Source organism: Agrilus planipennis, unplaced genomic scaffold, assembly GCF_000699045.2.
Source record: "Agrilus planipennis isolate EAB-ADULT unplaced genomic scaffold, Apla_2.0 scaffold178, whole genome shotgun sequence".
Lineage (NCBI taxonomy): Eukaryota > Metazoa > Arthropoda > Insecta > Coleoptera > Buprestidae > Agrilus > Agrilus planipennis.
Window position 1 is genome coordinate 612,270 of NW_020439320.1, and position 21,871 is coordinate 634,140.

General features: G+C 33.9%; 1 protein-coding gene across 2 annotated transcripts in view; it reads left to right on the plus strand.

Annotated features, from left to right (window-relative positions):
- Positions 1-16,615, plus strand: part of LOC108738398 — a 44,900-nt gene extending 28,285 nt beyond the window's left edge. Inside the window, exons 2-5 of one of the 2 annotated variants that reach the window (XM_018471797.1) lie at positions 930-1,115; positions 7,318-7,453; positions 9,128-9,194; positions 15,547-16,615. In XM_018471797.1, coding sequence (XP_018327299.1) covers positions 1,046-1,115; positions 7,318-7,453; positions 9,128-9,194; positions 15,547-16,170 — 897 coding nt within the window. In that variant the 5' untranslated portion in view covers positions 930-1,045 and the 3' untranslated portion in view covers positions 16,171-16,615. The remainder of the gene's footprint in view (positions 1-929; positions 1,116-7,317; positions 7,454-9,127; positions 9,195-15,546) is intronic. The other variant, XM_018471798.1, reaches the window with a different exon arrangement.
- The last annotated feature ends 5,256 nt before the right edge of the window (positions 16,616-21,871 follow it).

Consider the following 21,871-nt stretch of genomic DNA (forward strand, 5'->3'; position numbering starts at 1 on the left):
TCAAACGTGACGAGAGGAACTCATGCGATTTTTCCCTTTCGTTCACTTTTGCACATTAGTAAATGCTAATCCTCGTAAATACTTTTTAAGATATCGTACATTTTACATTGTTAACGTTTTCTATTGACTTTAGGGTGCAATAGGTGTACATATATTTTCATAAATCATTGAGGTAAAGGTCTAGATGATGGCCCCACTCCCGAAGGGGGTGGAGGTGGGGAGGATCGAAAGAGGAGGTCTCCCCCACTACTGTACCATAAAACGTTCGTGGCTGTCTCACCCCCATAAAAAGTTATAGGGGTTCAAAGTTAATAAATATGCCAATTTTTATACATTTCTGGGCATGTAAATATTTATATAGTCATTCTTAAACAATATTCAAAGGTAAAACTAAATGAAAAATACATAAAAATATTGAGAAAGTTATATAAAACATTATTTAAATATCTTTCTCAATAAGGTAGGTTAGGTTAGGTTAGATTAGGTTATCGGGTTTTGTTCAAGTGACCACCCTCTTTCGATTCCCCACCTCCACCCGCTTGAAAATATTTATTTTATTGAATTTTATTTGAATTATAGTGTATGAAAATTGTCAAAATAATCAACTTTCAACCTCCATAACTCTTTAAGGGGGGTGAGACCGCTGCAAACTTTTTCTGGGGTTTTACTCAGGTGACCATCCTCTTTATATCCCCCCTACCCGCTTTCGTTCCCCCTTACCCCCACCCCCATGTAACCCCTATAACTTTTTATGCGGGTGAGACTGCCACGAACTTTTTATGGTACAGTGGTGGGGGAGACCTCCTCTTTCGATCCCACCCATCATCTAGACATTTACCATCATTGATTTTTTGTGTTTATTAAAGGTAGTTTTATGAAGAAAAATGTTTTTTCAATATCGTTACTATTTTTATATCTATTAATTCCAGGTGACCATGGAAGTAATGCATCAGGTGGTGCGTTCAAATGCACAATAAGATGTGGATGAGAAAGCATTTCGCCGCGCTTGTAATGCGACGACTAATGACGTAATATCCATTGAGACATGGGCTGTGGACACAGCAAAATTAATGGATACTTTCGGAAGTCGAAATCGCAGAGTAATACCGATTATTGTAAGTAATCGATTATTTATTTAGATAGTTACGTAATTCTTTAAAATATGAAGAAAGTAGTGTAGATAATTGTCAGAGTTAAGAAAACCCTTCCTTCAATTTATAAATTAATCCTTCCTTCAATGCATAAATTGATATCTTAGCGAACAAAAGTACAAGATTCTTGAAAGATGTAAAAAATATCGGAAAAAAAGGCGTTATCCAGACTTAGGAACAAAGAACACTTGCTCCGAGGACATTCTTATAGATTCTTTTTTTTTTAAGTGGTAAAACTTGCTTTTGTTTTTTATATATTTAGCGTTAAAATCTAGTAAAGGAAACTGAAAATCCAGGAAACGAATATACCTATAGGGTTATTCACATCATACGACACAAAAGATTACATCTATGTTTCTAGATTTTTAAAAAAATTTATAGTGGGGGGGTAGATAAGGATCCATAAGGTACATTTGGATCTTGGATCTGTGATTCTTAAAGCTTCTGTAATGCGGTGCTTCATATTCTCTGGCGTTGTTGAAGATATGTTAAAAAAACAATTCCTTTTACATGTCCCCATAAAATGAAATTTGGTGGAATAAAGTCTGGCGATGGTAGGGGTCAATGCTGAAACGTTTTATGGGTTTTTGTAAAAGAAATTGCTGAAGAAGCACATTAGGTACAGGAGCTTTAAGAATCATAGATCCACGATCTACAATTGTTGGCCAATGTTGCTGAGGACTTATATCAGGTAATATGTTTGCATATGTTTAGAAGCAGGCAGGCGTCATGTCCAACGCACGCTATGTGACAGTATTGTTTGTTGTATTTCCATCAACCTTTTGCTTTCCTCCATTAAGTTAGTCCATAAATATTTATTATTGTTATTCAAATGTTTTTAGTTTATACCAGCTGTGTTATGTAATTCTGACTTGTCAAAATGTCATAGCTGACTTGATAAATTACATTAAATCTACTAAAATCGCTTTGCGTTCTGAAAATGTGCATTTTTCATAAAAACGTCAACAGCTAATTACACGAAGGTATAATAGTATTCGCTAGAGAATTAAATTTTACAACTGCTGATGACATAAAATACAGGATGTTACATTTAAACTAAATAAGTTATTGTCGTTTAAAATTTAATCATAATTTTTAGACTTCCTGTATACGTTAGTCAATTTTTCACAGTAGCGGCAGAAAACATGGTCAATTAATAGATTTCAATTTAAATTTGGTCTTAATTTGGTGGTAAATACGTTGAGAATTTAAAAGTTAAATTTATTAATACATTTTCACAAAACTCAAAATATTTAAAAATCCTTAAGGTTTAGGTGAAATAAACCTCAACGAAACTCTTTGTTATTTTGATTATAGAATCTAAAAATGTAAAAATATATAGTGTTCCATTTAAAAAACACAATTTTGATACGTTTTGTGTTTTTGAGACACCCTGTATCTTATGAAAATAATTTTAAAATGTACCTCTTATGGATGCTTATCTACCTCCACAATAAAATTTTTTAAAAGTCTAGGAGCATAGCCGAAATATTTCGGGTTGAATAACGTTAATAACCCTATACTTATCAAAGTTCGCACGTGTTCAATGTCAGGCCGAAGGTGGGGTAACTTTAGGCAGCCTTACATTATCAGGCTAAGGTTCGTATTAAAAATTACGCAGTGGCGCCTAACTTAGGCGTGCCTACAATGTTCCACACAAAAACTTCATGGGGTAATACCTGAACATGAGGCTTCGTTTGCTTCAGTGTTTCCTAATTGGGTCCGCATTCGCATTTAGGAATGCCTAAATAGAATTCTAGTCGGGATTAAAGTTACTTCAAATAAAATAATTCGAAGTGGTCTGTATTCTGTCGAAACTGCCAGACGCGGATCGCGATTTCGATCTTTTTGGATCTCATCAGCGCGTCGCAGACAATGTCGGAGACTAACTTTTAAGACAGCAGGTAAAAGTCTTCTTCGAATTATTTTATTTGATTATGGTTTAGCTACGCCGGGATTCGTTTCAGCAAGTAGATATCCATATACAAATGAACCTTGTTGGAGCATACGTAATCCTAAAATGTAGCATCGTACTACAGATGGCGTTTACCGCGCCATTTGTGGTATTTACTTCAAATAGTTTAACTCACAAATCCACCGGAAGTTATAATTTTTTGTTTAGTCTTGTGTATTTGGTCTTGGCCTTGTATATTCGGTCTTGATTTCAGTCTTGGTCTTGTTCGTTCAGTCTCGATTTTAGTTTTGGTCTTACTATTTTCGCCAGACCAAGACCAAAACCGATGTTGCTCATCACTAGTTGTCCCTTACTCTAAACGGGGACAAGACGGAGTCCAGGCAGGAGTTTATCCTCCTGTTATGCAGGTGTGAGAGGGAGAATTGTAGAATTAACAGAATTATTATTAGAAACAAAATTATGGGAAAATGTCTGGATTGGCATGCTCATCTCCGATTTCGTCTAAATTTTAGCATGTTGTATACTTTCGCGTGCTGATGTGATATAAAATTCACGCGTTACGTAACAGAGTGACAACGGGAAAGGGGTTAGACCAAAGAGGGTAGGGGAGTACAAAAATTGCTGATTTTTGCATTATTCGTGTAATGTATAGACAACCCTATAATTTTCTGTTGATTAATTGAATCAGTTAATATCTGAATGGTTAGACCAAGAGGGAGGGAGAGTTCGGAAATTGCTGATTTTCGCATTATTCAAAATGTATAGACGACCCCATAATTTTCTGCTGACTAATTGAAGCAGTTAAGGACAGAAATTAAAATATATTCAACGAAAATCTATCTAGAAACTTTAACTGTTGTGGTGACAATGAATTTAAAGGGTTACGCGGGTATCTTTTCAGCAAAAATATTTTTATTGGGATCCGTCAAACGGGCGTACACCATCTGGTGGCAAAATTTATAACTCGAATGAGGGAAAAATTTACGTAGGAACTGTGCACGCAAATTGTAAAATTGTTTATTAAAATAATAAAACACGTTAAAAAAGTAAAAAATTTTTTGATGATGGAGTCGACGAAGTTCTCTTCTAAAGTTAAATCAAATAAAAAGTTAATATGTTCAGTGAAAAGCTGCAATAGCACTTCAGACATAGATCTTCACTCTTCACTTACATTAACTACTTTCCAATAAAAACTAACCGTTTTATATATGTAATCACATATTGTGTCAATACTTATCATTTTATTGTAATTTAAAAACTTGGAAATTGCACGGTACACTATAGGAACTACGATAAATTTTCCCTAATCGGCGCCATGTTTTTAGGCTCCTCCCATTTGACGGATCCCTCTTGACTAAAACACGAGCCGCTAGTGTAAGTAACTCATTCGTATTTTACATCAACGAGAAATTCTTTTCGAATTATTGTTTTCCACAACCTGCTTGCTTAGTTTGACCGATAAAGTTATTCGGGTGAAATGGGATATTAAATTGTAATTGATAGCTTCTGTTTCAGTAGTTCACAATGCACTTGTGCGAGTAGCAGACCTACTTTAAACTGATGTGACCGTCACTGTAACTAATTACCAAATTAAATTGTGAGCACGATTGCTACTAAATTATTTGCAAATTGCTTAATCAGTTTTACCATCGAATGCAGTATTAATTGACTTTATATTTTACAAGTTCAAGTAGTTCAAGGTAATTAGTCAAAAATTTGCGAACGGCTGGTTTCAAAATCACGGACCAATTAAAAAGATTGTATTCTTGCCTACTTATGTGTTGTTAGTTCTAAGAACACGCATCTCCACTCTTTCCTATACTGGGCTAATCTTTTTTTTTCCCTAAAAGTAGAACATCTCACATCTTGAACTATTTAAGTACAACTCCTAAGACCCGTTTCTGCCTCTAATATGTCTCTAACTAGACCTTCATGCTTGAGAAGGTGTCCTACCAACCTATCTCGCCAATTCCTTATTGACTTCCATAGAGTCCTCTGTTGTTCTATTCTTTCTAGTAGCTCTTCATTTCTAACCTTTTCTATCCACGGTATCTTCATCATTCGCTTGTAACACCACATTTCGAACGCTTCTAACCTTTCCATGTTTCGCACCCGTACAGCGCTGTTCTCCAAACATACACATTTAACAACCTTTTTCAAATTTCTGAATTAACCGTTCGCGAGCATAGAAATGACTTTTTTTTATTGAAGGCGACACGACGCTACGCTATTCTCTGCTTTATATTCCTACTACTCCTTCCGTCCTGACTTATCTGACTTCCTAGGTACCTAAAATCGGGCACTAATTTTAACGAATTTTTCGTCTGCTATCTTTATATTCCCTCTTTCCTTACTTTTCCTTCCCTTGCATACCAGTATTTTGGTTTTATTTTTATTTATTTTCATACAGTACTGTTTTGTCAATACCATTTTATTTAAAGCTATCTCTAACTCTTCCTTGCTAGATGCTAATACTGCTATATCATCTGTAAATCTAAGCATACTAATCTTTTGTCCCTGTATATCTAACCATACAGTTATACTGTCTTTAATGATGTTGATCGCGTCTTCGATGTGTAGATTAAAAAGTAGCGGTGACAATGTGCATCCCTGTCTGACTGCCTTCCTAGTATTTACTTCTCTACGTTGCAACCCCCGTGTCTATGAGAGGCTGTTGCTCTTTATACAAACTAAGTATCAGTCTTCTATCTTTGTAACTCGTCCTTACATTTTTAAGTATATTTAACATCTTGTCCCATTTAACATTGTGAAAAGCTTTTTCTAAATTTACAAATCCTATGTACGCACTCTTTCTTTTTTCTATAGTTTTCTCTATTGTTACTCGTAAAGCTAGAGGCCATCCCGCGTTCCTCTATTTCTTCTAAATTCAAATTGATCTTCCCCTAATAGTTCTTCCGTCCTTTTTTCATTCTCCTCTGTACAATTCTAGTTAAGATTTTTGACGTATGGGTGGTTAAGTCAATTGTTCTAAATGTCTCGGATCTATTTGCGCGTCTCTTTTAACAACTCCAACACACAACAGCCTTTAGACCCGAATCGGAGCAGCATCAGTTTAAGATCCAATTTGGAGAATTGTTTCCAAAAGTTGGTTATCAAGTGAAAGTTTATTATAAAACGGAAGTTTAAAGATACATCTGAGAATTTGCTTTTAAAGTACACTTTTTCCTAGTAAACATTAAGAATTATGGGCCGTAAATAACAAGAACAAGAGATTAAGTATGTGGACAGATTTATCAGAATTCTATTACTTGCTGAAATAGTCTCTTTATGGCCAATAAAAAGAAAAGTTCATTCGAGTTCAAATATCGATTTGTCTGACGTCCTTTAACTAAGGGGTTGCTACAGTTGTAAGTAGTGAAAATACCGGATACATTTTGGTTATTCTCATTTTAAGGGGAGTGTGAGAAAAAATAAGCAAAGTTTTTTGAATTACAAAGGTTCTCATATTTAAAATTAACTCACAAAAACGTCAAATTCAATTTTTTCATGCACTTGTTGATTGCAAACATTAATTAATATCTTGACCAAAATTGTCCCAAAAATTGGCGTGTTATCAGTTGTCATTCTTCTTAAATAAAAGGTAAATATTTGCCTAAGGAAACCTCTACAAAATACGTTTAAATCAAGCACTAGGTTGTACCCGTGACTTCGCTCACGTTGATACGTGTCAAAGATCATCGACGACTACATAAAAATAATTTTTCTATCCCTTCGTAACAGTATTTTTTTAAATGAAAGGTATCCTATGTCCTTTTCTATGCCTCTGATAATGTCTGTACAGAATTTCACGATAATCCGTTAAGTAATTAAGGCGTGATATCGTAATAAACAAACAAGAGAAAAAACCCAAATTCGCATTTCTAATATTAGGTTGGATGATTAGTCTGCTATTCGACCTGCACTCAGCCTGGTACGTCATAATCAACTTTCCGAAACTTTTATTAGAAGTTGTTAAATTAACTACTGTCTATATATGTAAAAATTGCTGATTTTCGCATTATTCAAAATGTATAGACGACCCCATAATTTTCTGCTGACTAATTGAAGCAGTTAAGGACAGAAATTAAAATATATTCAACGAAAATCTATCTAGAAACTTTAACTGTTGTGGTGACAATGAATTTAAAGGGTTACGCGGGTATCTTTTCAGCAAAAATATTTTTATTGGGATCCGTCAAACGGGCGTACANAATTCAGTTATTTCTAATTTACCTAAACTTTTTTTTAAAGCACCAGTAAGTGTAGAAAAAATTGAAAACGAAGAAAAGTTACTAAATCCAATAACCGAATCTGCAGAGGATTTGGACGACAGTTTCAAGAAAGGTTCAAAGATTAAAACCTACGGTGGTGCGTTACTTGCTCAAGCGTGAGTATCTGTTTGTAAATATACTTTGAGTTGTTTCTTATAGCTATTTGTAGTAAAGTTAAATCAAATTTTAAAAGAAATGTTAAGGAACATTGGCCTCTAGCCTGTTACTTTACCTATTATTCTAAAAACATTTACTCTGTTACAATTATTGCATCGTTTTGAATATCATAACTTCTTAATCTATACAGGGTGTAACAGAAATAAGTGTGGAACTTGCAGGGGATGATAGAGCTCTATAAAACATAAAAATTAAGTAAATGTTTGTTTGCAAGTCCCAAATTCCGGCCCTGGTAAAGAAACATGGCTCTCAATGCTGCACTCAATCAGCTGGTGATTACCAGTATCAGTTTAGTATTTGTTTTGTTTTTTTTTGGTCGTGTATTGTTTACTTCAGGGTATTTATGTTAATAGCCAACCTCTAGTAGTCGTTTATTCTTTTAACGTTTAAATCTTGTATGAGACAATCGATGTACAGTTCAAAAAACTAATTCCGTAATACAACATCAATCTTTACTGTGAGTCAGTCACTGAAGAACAGTGGTAACAACTTACAGGTTTAAACTATATCGCCGCAGTAGGGATGAAATCCTCGATTTTAAAGAAATTTGAAAGGAATAATTGCTGCATCCTTATCATTTGCAGCGATTGCAAGCTTCGCTGGAAACTAACTTTCAGTCGGGAGTGGATTTGTATCAATGGTTTCGAAGCAAAAGTGCTGCATAGCCTCATTTACAAATTTGCTTTAAGCAGGGCAAAAATTTTAAATTTTCACAATAATTGCTATTGGTGTGACGTAAATTCGCATGTTGTTAATCCTTTTCTTACAACTACCAGCAAAAATGTAACGCGTCTTGACAATACCTTTATGGTGGTATGTAGATTTGCCTTAATAAAATTACAATTATCGAGATTATACTTAAGGTTCTGTAACTTATATTTTTCTTTCTTTTGTATTTGTACTTTTACATAGGGCTACCTGCAATGTACTTATTTAATTTATTTAGTCTAAATATTATACGTAGAACTAATAAATTGTTTTTTGTTTATCTTACACGTTCTGTAATAGGAAATGTTTACATTCTTCATCCATGTAGCTGCAGAGCTTTTTTCGTATTACGATATTCAGTGGAGTCCTATTTCTGTTACACCCTGTATCTTACTTCACTTCCTAATAAAGTATTAAGAGGTTATTGATTCCAAGTATATATTAGACGAGATATTAAATTATAAAGTTTCCGCATCGATTATCCGGAAAGGGTTGAAATTAATTTGAAATAGCATTAAAAAGAAATGAGTAAACATTATAAAAAGACTTTAAACTGTCGTTAAAGGTAATACACATAAAGTAATAAGTACATGTGAGGCAAAATGCAGTTTGAGAAAATAACATTTCACTTTAAAGAAAACTAATGTGCTATAAAATATATATTCAAATACTTTTTAAAAAATCCAGATATGTTTTACCGGTATCTGAATCCAGCTTTCTTCAGTTACGTTAGTAAAAAATCAATTGTCATGTATATTATGAAGCAGTTTTTTATCTACCTGGTAGACTCTACCGTATCTCTTTTTCTATTTATGAAACTGAGTAAATTCGCCTTTTCATTTTCTAGTTTTATGAGATTCTTATTTGTACAAATATTATTGCCTTAATGTACTAATAATTTAAAGTGTTTTCAGAGAAATTTCAACTAGCCAACAGGATTTTTTCAAGCTTTTGGATGAAAAGATTGAAAACGTAAGTACCTATTGAAAGTATTTCGGTGACTAGCCATTATCATTAGTAGGTACATAGATAGAACGTTCTTTTGCTTTTTTATCAATTCATAAATTCATAAATAAAGAATTATGTGCATGAGTTTTTTTATGACATGTATCAGAAACATTTTTGTACTGCGCGCGTTTTGTTCAAGTATAAATTCCTCGCAGTGACGAAATAATTAAAAACGATTGTGTTAACTAATTTGAAAAGGTATTTGTTAAATAAAAAATGGACCGTCTCAAGGTTACTTGAATATAATTTTAGTTTGTTACCTCTGTTTTGTATCTCAACCTACACATAAATAATAAATGCACCAGAAGCTTTGTGAAAGGAATTAAAGATAAGAGAATTAAGAAACGCCGTCAGAAATGATTTTCCTTACTTTCCTTGGGTTGATTTTCGTTCAAAGTCCGGTACAATCTAACAATGTCTCTAAATGTAAGTAACTTTCCGTATTTGGATCCGTCAAATGGGCATACACCATCTGGTGGCAAAATTTATAACTCGAATGAGGGAAAAATTTACATAGGAACTGTGTATGCAAATTGTAAAATTGTTTATTAAAATAATAAAACACGTTAAAAAAGTAAACATTTTTTGATGATGGAGTCGACGAAGTTTTCTTCTAAAGTTAAATCAAATAAAAAGTTAATATGTTCAGTGAAAAGCTGCAATAGCACTTCAGACATAGATCTTCACTCTTCACCTACATTAACTACTTTCCAATAAAAACTAACCGTTTTATATATGTAAAAAATATATTCGGAAAATTAGAGAAAAAAGTAAACTAATAGAAGCTTGGATGAAAGCAGTAGGTATCAAAGAAGTGAATTCCGGAATAAAAATTTGTTCACGTCATTTTAATGCACATGATTATATTTCAGCAAGTATTTACCATCAGCCATAACCTTAATATTTAAAACTAGAATCATACTAAAATTATAAAGTGAGAAATTATTTATTCCTGTGTAATTGATTTAACACAATTCTAATGATACGATATAAGTATTTTGAGGTTAAGAACCTACCTGCTGCAATACAACAAAGTTGCAATAATGTGTTTGCAACGTTCTCTTAAATCGGCTTTGCACGTGCAAGACATTGATATGATATTGCTTAAATCACCCAAAATCACCTCACGAATTATATAACGTGAATCACTTTTTAAATCCGAAGTTAGTAAAAAGTAGGCAGTAAACTTGACGGAATTTTAAGGCTAGCTTCCGGATTTGTTATTTCCGAATTTTATGATGTGATTGGCATTAAAAACACGCTCACCTTCAACGAAATTTCCTTTCCGAGGCTTTGTGTCAGCCCAATCACATAATGTGTCAATACTTATCATTTTATCGTAATTTAAAAACTTGGAAATTGCACGGTACACTATAGGAACTACGATAAATTTTCCCTAATCGGCGCCATGTTTTTAGGCTCCTCCCATTTGTCGGATCCCAATAGCAATACAGTAAAAGCTCTTTATTCGCTGGGTATACGTCCCATAAATATGCCGCGAATACAGAAACCGTGGATATTGAATGGTAATTAGTATGGAATCATAGGGGATACGTTCTAAGGTTCCGAATTAAAACCAATATGTATCAGAATGAAATCAACTGATTGAGAAATTCGCAATTAAAATTAATCGTTATAATCGGCTTTTCTTCTTGTTTTGATTTTGAATTAGTCCACTCGGTTACATCTTTTATAAAAGTCGCTTCGGCACGTACCAACAGTACATACTCAAAAGATGCCGATACATTAAGGGGATTCAGTAGTACACGCGCCGTAGAGTAAAAACATGCTTATCGGTTCTAGATATCATGAGTTTAATGTTTGGAACAGAGGTTTGAAATTTTGTAGTAAGATAGATAAAGCTTTGTTCTAAAGCCTGTCGAAGGCCATTTTTTAATTTCTTAATTTCTATTGAAAATACGTGTCTTACAAGAAGCATCAACTTTAAGCTCTTGTAAAAGCTATTAATGACCGTATTATTGAAAACTAGAAACGTGCCGAGTTAGTGTGAACCTTTGTCTGTTACCATACAAAAAATCAGATACTTATCTCGCAACGTTAAATCACAATGTTTAGAATAGAAACCCATGTTTTTCGAAAAATTTACACTAGGCACGAGCAGTCTATTGCGGTCAATCCCCTTAATAAATGACTCCGAATTGTTTTCTGTTTACTGATTGCATCCGCGAATAATGACATTTTTAACCGCGAATACAGGGACTGGGTTGCAATTTTTTCACCCGCGAATAATGAAAACGCGAATAAAGAAACCGTGAATAAGAAACTTTTACTATATTTGAATAAATGGCATGTATGAAGAGCTCTTTATTATCAACAGCAGTACCCATCATCATCCAAATTTACTACTTACCATAAGCTTGTTTTAGTGTATGGAGGTTTGTGTGTTTGAATTCAACTCTGTTAAGCATTACCAAAATATCACTTTTTGGTTAAGGATTGTAGAAGTTTGGTAAAAGATGTGTGAAATGTTGCAAAGGCATTCGATTTAACTTTTAGAAGAGAAGGTTTTGTAACATTTCATGTGATTTTAGTAAACGATTTAAAAGGTGTTGACATGGGCGTACCCAGCTTTCGACCGAAGGAGGAAGTATATAAGAAATTTTTGTCAGATCAGTAATTAAATATAAAATTGTGCATTTATTAAATTATTATTACTTATTGTATACTTGTTATTTGTTAATGTAACTAAAACTGATTTGTTAATAACCGATAACTCTTAAATGTAAGATTCCTAATCCTTTTGAATTCCCCGGCTAGGCATGAAACCCAGCCTCATCTTTTCTATTGGGCACTCTGGGCAAATGCCGAGGGTCCCACGATCGACGCTGGTCGCCTGATGGTTCCTGCCAATAATTACAAAACACAACTAAAAACACAATTGTTAATGTGGAAAGTGCATTGAGAATTTTCTTAAGAATGATGATAACTAATTACAGTGGAGAACACCCCTTTTCCAAATAGAAAAGAATAAAAAATTAATTAAGAAGTACAATGCTTGTATTACAATGTAAATGTATTACAAGAATTAAATTCATATCGTTTTAAACGACTTAGAGAAAGAATAACAACTTTTTCGGAAGGAATTGATTGATGCTAAGATTTATCTATAATCAAAACATTTTAATGGTAAAATCTGATGACTACGTAATGGACTCGCGATATGTATAGACATATACATACGGACCAGTGTGAAGTATTTATTCTATTGGGTTGTTCGGAAAGTCATTTCGTTTTTTTTTTGTGGAAATGAAAGACAGTTTTCGTATAATAAACAAATACTTTATTAAATTATATATTGACCGTTCTGGTCCAACACCTTTTGCCATCTTTCTGGTAGTAGCATAATTCCACGCTCATAACATTTTTGGTCTTTGCAAAAAACTGATCGAGGAGTTTTTTGACCTCCTCATTTGAGGAAAAGGTTTTACCGTCTAAAAAATTTTGGAGTGACCGGAACAAATAATAATCCGATGGTGCCAGGTCTGGAGAATATGGTGGGTGTAGCATTGTATCCCATTCAAGCTGTAAAAGCTTTTGGCGAGTGACCAAACTTGTGTGAGGTCTCGCGTTGTCTTGGTGAAGCACTACACCTTTCCTGTTGATTAGTTCTGACCTTTTCTGTTGAAGTGCATCATTCAGTTTGTCCAGCTGATGACAGTAGACTTCCGAATTAATCGTTGTGTTATCCGGTAAAAGCTCAGAAAAAACGATTCCTTTAAAATCCCACCAAACAGACAGCATCACCTTTTTTTGGTGAATATCGGCTTTGGAAATGGTTTGAGCCGGTTCATCCTTTTTGCTCCATGACCTCTTGCGTTTGACGTTGTTGTATACAATACATTTTTCGTCCCCAGTGATGATGCGCTTCAAAAACGGATCATTTTCGTGACGTTTGAGAAGCGAATCGCAGACGTCAATGCGGCGACACAGATTTCCCTCTGTGAGAACATGGGGAACCCATACATCGAGCTTCGAGGATAATCCCAGGCCTTTCAAGTGGTCATAAACTGTTGAATTTGATAAATTTAACCTCAATCCGATCTCATGTGTTGTTATTCGCCGGTTCACATCAACTAATGCCTTTATCGCGTCTTTATCAGCTTCAACCGGCCTTCCCGAACGTGGTGCATCTTCGACATCAAATTTGCCGGATCGAAATTTAGCGAACCAGTTCTGGCACTGGCGTACTGTCAACACACCTTCTCCATACACATCAGTCAATTTCTTTCTGGCTTGAACAGCATTTTTACCCTTTCTGTAGTAAAACAGTAAGATATGTCGAAAATGCTGCTTATCGCTCTCCATATTTAAAAGGGCACCAACCAAAAACTACTGCGTAGAATTAATTGGAATTTTTCACACACAAGCCTTGCTATATGAGCTCTCAAAGCATATAAAAATTATACGGCTTAAATGTGAAGTTGGGTGCAAAAGAATACAATTAAATCCTCTGTCGGGAAAAAACGAAATGACTTTCCGGACAACCCTATAACTATTAAATTCCCATATTATCGAACCGATTACAATGAAATAGAAATTAAATATTACTTTTACCTAAACCCTATATTTCCTAAAAGTTCCATTATTCGAATTGCTTAGCAATTTTCTAGCTTTTACGTGATGCTTATTGATAAATATTTACAGTTTTATTACATGTATACGTAGATAAATTAGGGATTGAACAATACCTTCATGGAAACTTGAAATTTGAGTATGCAAAACGATGAGAGTTCGATCTCCAAAATTGAATGAATTGTTACAAATTTTTCTACCGATTTTTGTGTGCTAATTATTGTACCTATCCTTTTTCATACTTACATACGTACGCATTGCTTGTCGGTTATTTTGGTCATTCATTCGTAACGGTTTCTAAATTGCGGTTTTTGGTTATATGAATTATCTCTCTTTACTTTCTGTATTACATCCATTTTTCTTTTCGTCTCGTAAAAATCTTTCCTAATCTGTATACGTATAGTTAAGGCAAAAAGTTCACCAAACATAGGAACACCTTTTTTTACTACATTTTTTCTTTTTATGCCGCATGAGGGTAAATGAATAATTTGGTGAATGTATATTTTTTCTCTCCGAAAAGTAATCTAACTTTTAAAATCTTTTGAACAATGCATAGCCACCTTCAAAGTTTTAAATTGCATTTATTGGGTTTATATTACCTTATTAGATGTTTAGGTATACGAGGTCTGTTCATAAAGTATCGCGAATTTTGTGTTTCTTTAAAAATTGTTTATTTATTCATGAATGTTTGTTTTGTCCCCTTCATTATACACGTGCCAACATTTTTTCCAATCCTCATAGCACTTCAAGAAGGCATTTTTTATGATCTTGTTCAGCTCCTCCTTCGATGCCGTTTTTATCTCCCCAACCGTAGTGTAGCGTCGTCCTTTCACGGGCTTCTTCAGTTTCGGGAACAAGAAAAGTCACAGGGGGCCGGATCTGGGAAAGACGGTGGCTGCGGCATTATTAGTGTGTTATTTTTGACCAATAATTCGCGTACAAGCAACGATGTGTGACCAGGGACGTTATCATGGCACAAAAGCCAATTTTTATTCTTCCACAAATCCTGGCGTTTCCGGCGGATTGTAAACTGTAAGCAAAACCTTCACATTTGACTTGTGCGGTGGCTTCCATTAAGATAATTGAGCTTTGGCCATGATTCGTTACCAGTTATGACCCTCTGGAGAAAATTTGGGTCGTCGCAGACAAAGTCCAAGAGCTCCTTAGCAATGTTAATGCGATGTTGCTTTTGGTCGAAATTGAGCAATTTTGGTACGAATTTCGTGGCGACCCCTCTCATGCCCAAATCATTGGTAAAACTCGAATGGCAGGAACCAATCGATATGCTTGGGTCCTCAACAACTTCTCTAATGGTGATTCCACGATTCGCCAATACTATTTTCTTCACTTCATCAATGAATCATGAGACATAACGCCACAATAAAATCGAAAATTGAATATACGTAACCTGCGGAAATTCAAAATTCGTGATACTTTTTGAACCGACCTCTTATTAATGGACGTCTCAAATTCGTACAAAATTTTCTATATCACGGCGTATTTTTCAAAAGGTGATGCTGCCCTTTGATGCTTGCATGTAATAGAAAATCCCTAAGTTCGGTTATCATCTCGTCACAAGATTACAAGGAGATAAAACTAACTATTATTTGCGCGACATCAATTTTTTTTTGGCAAGTTTAAACGAGGTGCTTTACTCTCGACTCTCGCTATCGGGGAGATTCGTGGGAGATTACCTACCATCAATTTTCTCTTTCTTTTACAGGGACCAGATTACGATTCAGAAAGCGAGGCTGAGAAAATCGAAAGGGAGGCTCGATTAGTGGCACTTCTACAAAACTGGCAGAGTGCAAGTGTTCGTTCTTTGAATAACACCCCTGTCCGAAACACTATCAAGACTGGAAACTATCATCCCAAAGAAGCTAACGAAGGGACCGAAAGCATTTACACAAAGTCCAGCAGCCACAATCGCTGCACAAGCAACGCTTACATTAACAGCATAAACAAGCCTTACATTCCACCCTCACCAGCCTACATATCGGACTACAATCAAAACTCAAATTTGCCATATCACACAGTCACAACTTTTACATCGACCGCGATGCAATCCTATCGAACGGTAACTTACCCTCAAGATGTTCATCGTACTTCTTACACCCAACACCATCATGACGGTTTTGTACCGGACGCCAATTACAAGCCGTCGCCAAATTCTTATCAGCCTCAGTACTTAAATCGACCGAACAGGTATTGCAAACAAAACGCAGACAGAACAGTTAAGTTTAATAATTACTACAACTTACCGAACGATAGTAACAACAGCAGTGGCTTACACGAAGCCCGAATCGAAATGAATCCCTTGCACAGGAAACAATACGAACTTACATGATCTTTACCTTTATGAAGTCACTTCGTTGACGTTTTATGTATTTAATTCTTCTTGATATATATTAACAGTTTATTGTTTGTTGTTTAGAAGTACAAACAACTTGCATGTGAATAGCTGTGGATCCTCACGATACAAGACAAAATATATTTTCCTTAATCCTATTTATTATCCCTGTACAGGATTTGTACGTACATATGTAGACATGGTATGGTAATTTTATCATTCGATACTCCCTGTTCATCATCTTTAGCAGGAGTGACCAACCCAAATGATCTTTCGGACCCACTTAGGAAAAAATATCATGGTCTCATTAGTTAATATTAATGAAATGAATTTCTGGCTTGGCTCTTGGTGAACCATGTTAATGTCATCATCGTCATTAAGTCGTCAATCCTTAGACTGGTTGGACGCGCAGCTCCACTCTTTCCTATCCTGCGCTAATTTTCGCATTTCCCTAGAGATAGATTTTTTTATGTTTTCGTGGAAGAGGGGAAATCTTCAAAAGACACCCAGCCGTCTGTACAACTGGGTAGTGTCGGATTCCCGAGGAAGAAGTCCTCGGACCTACCGACTAAAACCCCTCTACGTCAGGCCGTTCTAGGACCAACTAGGACCCTCTTCAGCTGCTAAAGATAGAGCAACTCATATCCTTAACTATTTGCGAACAGTAATCTAATCTAGGTCTACCTCTACCCCTCCTAACCTCTGTTTCTGCCTCTAATATGTCTCTGACTAGACCTTCATGCCTGAGAAGGTGTCCTTCTAGCCAATCTCGCTTATTTCTTATTGACTTCCAAAGAGTCCTCTGTTCTCTTACTCTTTCTAATACCTCTTCATTTCTAACCTTCTCTATCCACGATATCCTCATCATTCGCCTGTAACACCACAACATGTTAATGCAAGTAAAATAATTAAGCACATGGTATTATTTGTTCCACAATTTTATTTGAAATTCTGAAAATATTATTTCGACTATTATGCCATTATCAAAGCCTCATCTCACTTAACATAACAGCCGTAACAATATAACAACAGTTAGTTAATTTATGAATATATGGTTGCACAAATAATGTATTTTTTATATATTGGTTTTCACTATCATTATGGCCAGTCTTAAGATTGATTGGAGACGTACCTCCACTCTTCCCAGTTCCCTACAACTTGAATATCCCACTTTCTTAACTATTTGTAAACAGTAATTTAATCTAGGTCTACCTCGACATCTCTCAACTCCTATCTCTGTTTCTAATGTCTCTAACAACCCCACATGCCTAAGAACGTTTCCTACCAATCTATCTATCTATTTCTTATTGACTTCCATTGCTCCTACCGTTCTCCTACTCTTTCTAATACCTCCTGATTTCTAACTTTCTCTATTCACGATATCCTCATCATTCACATGTAACACCACATTTCAAACACATTTGACACTTTCTTTCTATTTTACATCTCCATTACTCTTTCTATCTTGAATTATCTGATTCCTAATATAAAATAAATGTATTTTGTAAAACTATTGTGAAGGATGGAAAAATGTTGAAGACGAGCCGCAGGTTTGATATATAGTAAAGCGCGTGCGTATTAAAATTGAAAAAAAATTCTTATGAAAATTTACACTTAAAAATATGCTCAACCCAGTGGCGTAGAGAGATAACCGGGGCCTAGCTACAAAATATTTTTGGGGTCCCAGTTAAATGACTCCAACAGTTTAAATGTTGTTTATCGTATACGTAATTATAAATCCAAAGATGCAAAACAAATATTGATTTCATATAGCAATCATAATAGCTCGTATGAATTTTATTATTTTTGCCGGTGCAGCGCGCCCTGTATATTGCACCCTCTAGCCATATGATAGCTACGCCATTGGTTAAACATGTTTTTGAATTTATTTCAATCAGAAAAATCTCGATGTAAGTTCTTAACTAAAAACTCAATGTTAATTTCTCCAAAATTTTTTATTTTTAACACTTCAATAATTGTTTCGCTTTCTTAAGGCTTCTTTAGAAGTTAAACAGTTGTTAAGTGTTAAAAAGATAGTAATTTTGCAGAAATTAATTTTTTTTAAAAGCGTTTAATGCCGTGAGTTGCTACCAACTGATTAGAAGCGATTACAATTTGTTTGTCTGCAGAAATTGTTTGATAATGTTCTGTACATACTTATTATTTTATTTTCTAAGTAGATTTTTACTTTGAATGTTTTCGTTTACGTATTTAATTCTGACTCATTATTTTCAAAATTCGAATGGAGAAGTGTTTCTGTGTTAAAATAAGTTAAGACAATCAGATTGAAAACACCAAGTAGTCAATTTTTTGTTGATATTTACTTTGTGTTCAATCGAATGAACATTCAGTCGCACTCTCATCAAACTTTTTTCTCTAAAAAATGTTATAGTTCATGTGCCTGGATATAAGGTGTATCTATGGCAATGAATGTTCATCTAATTTAAATAGACATGTTCTTTTTGTTCCTTATGGTTTATAGAACAAAAAAGATTCTTCATATATTCAATATTCTTTCATGTCTTTTGGGTTTTCTATAATCTGATGAAAATGTTTTTCTTTTTTTAAATATATTAGAACTATCTATTAAATGTAAAATGGAAATAACTTTGGTCTTTTAAAATATAATTGCTTTTTCTACCTCCACGATGAGATGAGATATTTTACAGGACGATCAATTCATAGAAAAAATAAAGTTGATAATCCCAAAAAGAGAAAACTAATGATGCAAACCAGACAAGATAACTTTTATCACAGTAGCAGTCAAATATCAAGTTTTTTAGCAGATACATTAGATAACGTCCCACAACTTTTTGGTCTCTAATATTTTTTCTATTTTCAGTTAGAAATAAACAATTTAAAATAGATAAATCATATGTATAATTATGTTCACGTCTTAGAACAATGTTTTCGATTACGTGTTTAATAGGACCATGCAATATTGTCCCCACTTGTCGGCGNAATAACAGCACATTTGAGCAATGCAATTGTAGTGGATAAAATGGTCAATTTTTCCGTGCAGTACTGTACGGATTATACGCTCCTCACCGGTTAAGAGTTTGGCCGAGAGTTGTCTCCTTCCTTTTCTGGCCTAGTGCTGTTTTTTCTACTATGCGCCGGTCAAACTGAAGGTCACATCGCTACAGAAAGTAAACCAAGTATACGTACATTTTATGTAGTAGATATTTAGACGATGCCTATTCAAGTCGCTTAGGGTGTTAATTTACCTTGAAAGATTTTAAATTTAAATTAAATCATCGGAAGGGGAATTTTACAAATTTTAAATAGTTTTATGCCAAAGCTCATTTTATACTGTTGCACTTAAACAGCCTTCTTCCTAACCTTTTACTTTTATGTGAATGTATACTGTACATACCTATACAAAGTAGAAAGAAGTACATAGTAAAATTTTAATGTTGGACTATTTTCCAATGTTGTGCAATAGGTGATTTTTATGTAGAAAAATGAAAGTCTGTTTGAGTTTAGTAATAACTGTTTTATTCTTTTAAACAGCTCATCATATTGTAGATACCTTTTATTATAGGACCTAATAGATTATTCGATTTTAAAATGAAAATTAATTAAACACTAAAATACTTATTGTATGTCCAAGTGCAAAATTTTATACATTCCGTTGTAAATGTATTGTAAATAAAATAAACAAAATTTGAGATTACGTAATATTTACTTAAAGATTAAGTAAATACAAAAAGCAACATAAGAAAAGTAGGTACTTAAGTAACCAAAATTTAAGTAGCTATTTGTATGAAAAATGTTCAGGATAGCGTACTATTTCTTCTTGTAGACTAAAATCGTAATTCTGAATACCCTTCTATACTCTGTTCACTTTCAAGATAAGCCAAATCAAAACAAAAGGTGACCGCCTAATCACCGAGTAGTATGAGAACAACACAGTCCTTATTGGTCAATCTCAATGTCGTCTCTGACAACGCTTACCAAAATTTACCAGGGTGGTATTCAGTCATTATTTGAATCTTGTTGTATTAAAAAATGAAGTAAAATTAAAATTTCTACAAGCATAGTGGATTTTTCTTCTTCTTTTGAATACGTCCTCGGTTTATTTTGAAAATGAATAGAGTATATTCATCTACTTTCAATTGTATCCACCATTCAATACACCATCATTGAATGGTGGTGTAGATAAAGCAGTACATACAACAGCGATTTATAGATAAGTATCATACGTTCCAACAATATGTCAAAATCGTATTCAACCCTGTCTTATCAAATGCCACACTATTAAACAAACAATTGCAACAAACGTATTTATAAGATGTGTAGATATTGTATAAGAACTTCTAATGTTAGGGTAGCAGGGTGGAAGAAGAAAGTTTAAAGTGTAAACAGAATTATTTGTTCATCAGTTTTATTGTTTTCAAATGGATGATGAGTGTTCAATTAGTTTTATCAACAGAATTGATGAGTTCTGATATTCGTGTGGGCTAAAAAAATGGTTTTTGTATTATATTTCTATATTTATATTTGTTATCAACTTTTGATAGAAGGAAATGCATTAAAATTAAATAAATAAGATGCCCATATTAAGAAGTGGACGTAACACGTGTCCGTGATAATCAATTCATAGTGGTAATTTAGATCAGTCTGTTTTTTATTTTTTAATTATAATATTATATCCAATATAAGTCGAAACAATCGAAAACGTTGTGGACTAATGGCAGAGATGTGCAAAATGGTTTTTTAAAAGTATTTAAATCCAAATAATGTTTTGATTTGTTATTTTAAGTGTGCAATACAAAACAGATTTTAAATGCTGAATGCAAAATACATATTTTCAAAATATTTTTTTCAGTTAAACACTTTTTTGTAGTACCTTATTTAATTTTCTACATTTACTTAACTATAAAATATTTTCTACGAAAACCTTGCAGGCATTCACTGTTTTTTAAACATTGGAGTTTTTCTAGACTAATAGTAATTGCACTATATCACCAGCTGCGAAGATTGCAAATAATTCTTCTATATGTTTCCTTATTTGCCTTTGTCACCTGTTTTAATTAGAGAATAGTTTGCTTAGCGTGAAAAATCAGAACAAAATAGGGTTGCATTTCAGTTTTATGCAGCTGGCGTGTATCAGTTCGATCTTGTTTTGTCGTAATTCATAGAATTTCGTAATGTGTTGCTAAGTAGTGATTTGGCAAGTGCTGATATCAGTTTAGAATTTCAAAGTTCCTTGGACCATCATATTGGACCCGGAAAACAATATTGATCCAATATTTTACATTATCAATTTCCAAGAAGTTTAGAATTTTTTGAGCTCTCTTCAGTTAATGAATTAGAAGGCATTCATGGAATGTCTCTTTGTCCCCTTTTTAAGCTCCTAATATCTTCAATGGCCAATGTGAACAACTTTCGTTCAACATTTTATAATAATGTTTGATACAAATTGAAAATACGTTTGGAAATGTATTTTAAATAAAATACAAAATGTTTTTCTCAAAAAATCATTGAATGCAAGATAAAAATAGATATTTATTATTTTGTATTTGCATTTTAAATGCAAGTACAGTGTAAATTCTATATAACGACACTTAAGGGACTGAACATTTTTCGGCGTTATAAAGAGCGGTCGTTAAATGGAGAGAAATAAAAGATATTATTTTACTATTCTATAATAATATGCATTTACCAATATAGTACACATTTTGCACACGAACAT